General features: G+C 46.4%; 1 protein-coding gene across 1 annotated transcript; it reads right to left on the bottom strand.

Moving 5' to 3' along the window:
* Positions 1-294: 294 nt before the first annotated feature.
* Positions 295-2,805, bottom strand: LOC307238054 (uncharacterized protein; the record flags this gene model as incomplete). Its single annotated transcript, XM_080010899.1, has 2 exons — positions 295-1,774; positions 2,649-2,805. 2 exons carry the CDS (start codon positions 2,803-2,805, stop codon positions 1,005-1,007), a joined length of 927 nt encoding a protein of 308 aa, XP_079867025.1. The 3' UTR covers positions 295-1,004.
* Positions 2,806-3,281: the final 476 nt, after the last annotated feature.

Genomic DNA, 3,281 nt, shown 5'->3' with positions numbered 1-3,281 from the left:
TTTTATTTTATTTTAGTACTTTTTCCTAGGACTTCTTGTGTGCTATCACCGGGTGCGTTGCATTACATTTCACTGCATATATGTATGGAAGTATGTATATGTATGTGACAAATAAAAATCTTGAATCTTGAATCTTGAAATTCAACTTTCAGGTAAAAATCTGAACCCCAGCTCTCATCTCTCCCACTGGACTTGAACGCAGCACCAACCTTTATTTAGAAGAGCGTCAAACAACGTGCAAATGAATGATGGGAAATTATAGAAGTATGAAATATGAAATTTAATAAAGTCCAAACCTCCAAAACTTTCTGTTTCTAACACAAACTGGAAAAGATTCTTCTGCTGAACCTGAAGCGGGTTGCAGGTCCAGCCCCCTTCCAGTGTCCAACCTTCCTGCTTCGGTTCCCGAAAAGATCTAAAGCGTTTTTTGAATTAGCTGTTCCAATAGCCAAGAGTTTTAAATTGTTGAGTGTATTGGGTGGAGTGCAGATGCCAGCCCTGCCCTTTAACCCTGACATCACTGTTCAGCATTGATGCAGCACGGTCACATGCATGTCAAACACTATGCACAATATTTTGGAATGTCCACCAATACAAAGTGATGTTGGAAAACCCTAACCCTCCACAGGAACTGTTGTGACACTGAGCTCAAATAACATTGAGCCACGCCAACACTACAGGACAGAGCCACACAAATTATTAGAAAGGGTGTGGCCAACTGACCAACGCACTTTTTACCAACCGACATGCTGTAACATGTACTAACCCAGTATACACTATATCTACTACTTTATACAGTATATACTGTATGTACTGTACATACTGTATATAGAGTACATACTGTATAAACAGTGTGTACTGCATATACAGTACATACTGTACATATACGTTACATACAGTATGTGTATACTGTATATACAGTATGCATATGTAGAGTATCTACTGTATATACAGTATATCTACTACTATACTGTATACAGCCCCTACACCTCAGCCCCTCCACCCTAGCTCCTCCTGGCCAGACACTTGTGGCTACGGACCAGGGAGCTCCGGGTGAAGCTCTTCCCGCAGGCGGAGCAGCAGAAGGGCCGCTCCCCGGTGTGCACCACCCGGTGCCTCGTCAGGTTGGTGTGGTCGCTGAAGCCCCTCCCACAGGTGGAGCAGCTGAAGGGCTTCTCTCCCGTGTGCAGCCGGCGGTGGCGCTTCAGGTTTCCCGCTTGGCTGAAGCGCCGTCCACAGTCGGAGCAGCTGAAGGGCGGCTCGCGGCCGTGGCGCCGTAGATGCGAGCGCAGGGTGAGGGCGTGGCCCAGCCGCACGCCGCACACTGCGCACTGGAAGGGCTTCTCCACCTGGGGTAGCTGCTGGGAGGAAGAAGCGGAGGAGGAGGGCTCCTGACCCTGACCCTGACCCTGCCCTCCGAGACGGAGACAACCTGACGCAGCTCCTCCGGCCTCCACCCAACCTGCAGCACCACCCTCAGCCTTGATGGGAGCACAGTGGGAGGGCATGTCACCCCAGGTCCTGGGATCCTGCTCTGGAGCTCCTGGACCCTCTGGACCCTCTGAAGCTCCTGGACCCTCTGGACCCTCTGGAGCTACTGGAGTCCTCCATCCGGCGGAGGTGCTGGCTGGAGGTCCTGCCTCTCTGCTCTCCTCAGGGTGATGGAGCTGGGACCACTGAGGCCACTCCTCTTCGTTCTCTCTCTTCACAGGGAACTCCTCCTCTTCCTTTTTGATGGGAGGAGGCTCCTCCTCACAGACCGAGAGGCGCAGCTCTGCAGAGGAAGAGACACCTGGAGTCAGCTGATGGTGCTCCACCTCACGGCTAAACCCTGGAGTCAGCTGATGGTGCTCCACCTCACGGCTAAACCCTGGAGTCAGCTGATGGTGCTCCACCTCACGGCTAAACCCTGGAGTCAGCTGATGGTGCTCCACCTCACGGCTAAACCCTGGAGTCAGCTGATGGTGCTCCATATCACTAAAGCTGATGGTGTTTGAAAATTTAATTCTAAAAAGCTTTTTCATTTTCATTTTAATATGGATTATGGGAATTGGATTATTGCAATTTCATTTTGGCTCAAATAACACATACATTATGTGGACAATTATAATGCATACTACTACTACTACTACTACTAATAATAATACCACTAATAATAAAAATAATAATAATAATTTAGTCCCCTACAGGATTCCGTAGTTCTGTATTATTAATAATAATAATAATAATAATAATAATAATAATAATAGAATACAGGCTTCCGTAGTTCAGTATTAATAATAATAATATAATTCAGTCCCCTACAGGCTTCCATAGTTCAGTATTAATAATAATAATAATAATAATAATAACAATATAATTAAATCATCTACAGGCTTCCCTAAATCAGTATTAATAATGATAATAAGAATAGAGTCCCCTACAGGCTTTCGTAGTTAAATAATAATAATCATAATAATAATAATAATATAATTCAGCCATCAACATCTTTCAGTATTATTAATAATATTAATATTAATAAGAGAAGACAGCAATACAACACCTACGGCTTCCGTAAGTTCAGTATTAATAATCATGACAAAATTAAATCCGCTACAGGCTTCCGTAGTTATGGTGGCGTATTAAAATCACTTTTATGAACTACAGACCTGCCTGGAAGCGCCGCTGCTTCTCCTCCTGAAGCACAGAAACCTTGTGCTCGTATTCACGGATGGTTCTCTGGAACACGGCCAGGATCTCCTCCAGAGCCGCAGCCAGGGGCCGGCTGATCTCCGCCAGGAGACTGTCCACCAGGACGGAGGACATCTTGGAACACTTCCGCTAAGCTCCTTTCAAAGTAAAAGCCCCAAAGACTCTCCACCAGGACGGAGGACATCTTGGAACACTTCCGCTAAGCTCCTTTCAAAGTAAAAGCCCCAAAGACTCTCCACCAGGACGGAGGACATCTTGGAACACTTCCGCTAAGCTCCTTTCAAAGTAAAAGCCCCAAAGACTCTCCACCAGGACGGAGGACATCTTGGAACACTTCCGCTAAGCTCCTTTCAAAGTAAAAGCCCCAAAGACTCTCCACCAGGACGGAGGACATCTTGGAACACTTCCGCTAAGCTCCTTTCAAAGTAAAAGCCCCAAAGACTCTCCACCAGGACGGAGGACATCTTGGAACACTTCCGCTAAGCTCCTTTCAAAGTAAAAGCCCCAAAGACTCTCCACCAGGACGGAGGACATCTTGGAACACTTCCGCTAAGCTCCTTTCAAAGTAAAAGCCCCAAAGACTCTCCACC

The sequence above is a fragment of the Zeus faber genome (genome assembly GCF_960531495.2).
Source record: "Zeus faber genome assembly, chromosome: 1".
In the NCBI taxonomy this organism is placed as follows: domain Eukaryota; kingdom Metazoa; phylum Chordata; class Actinopteri; order Zeiformes; family Zeidae; genus Zeus; species Zeus faber.
Note: the sequence above shows the minus strand (reverse complement) of the source record. Positions and strands in the feature narration are given on the sequence as shown.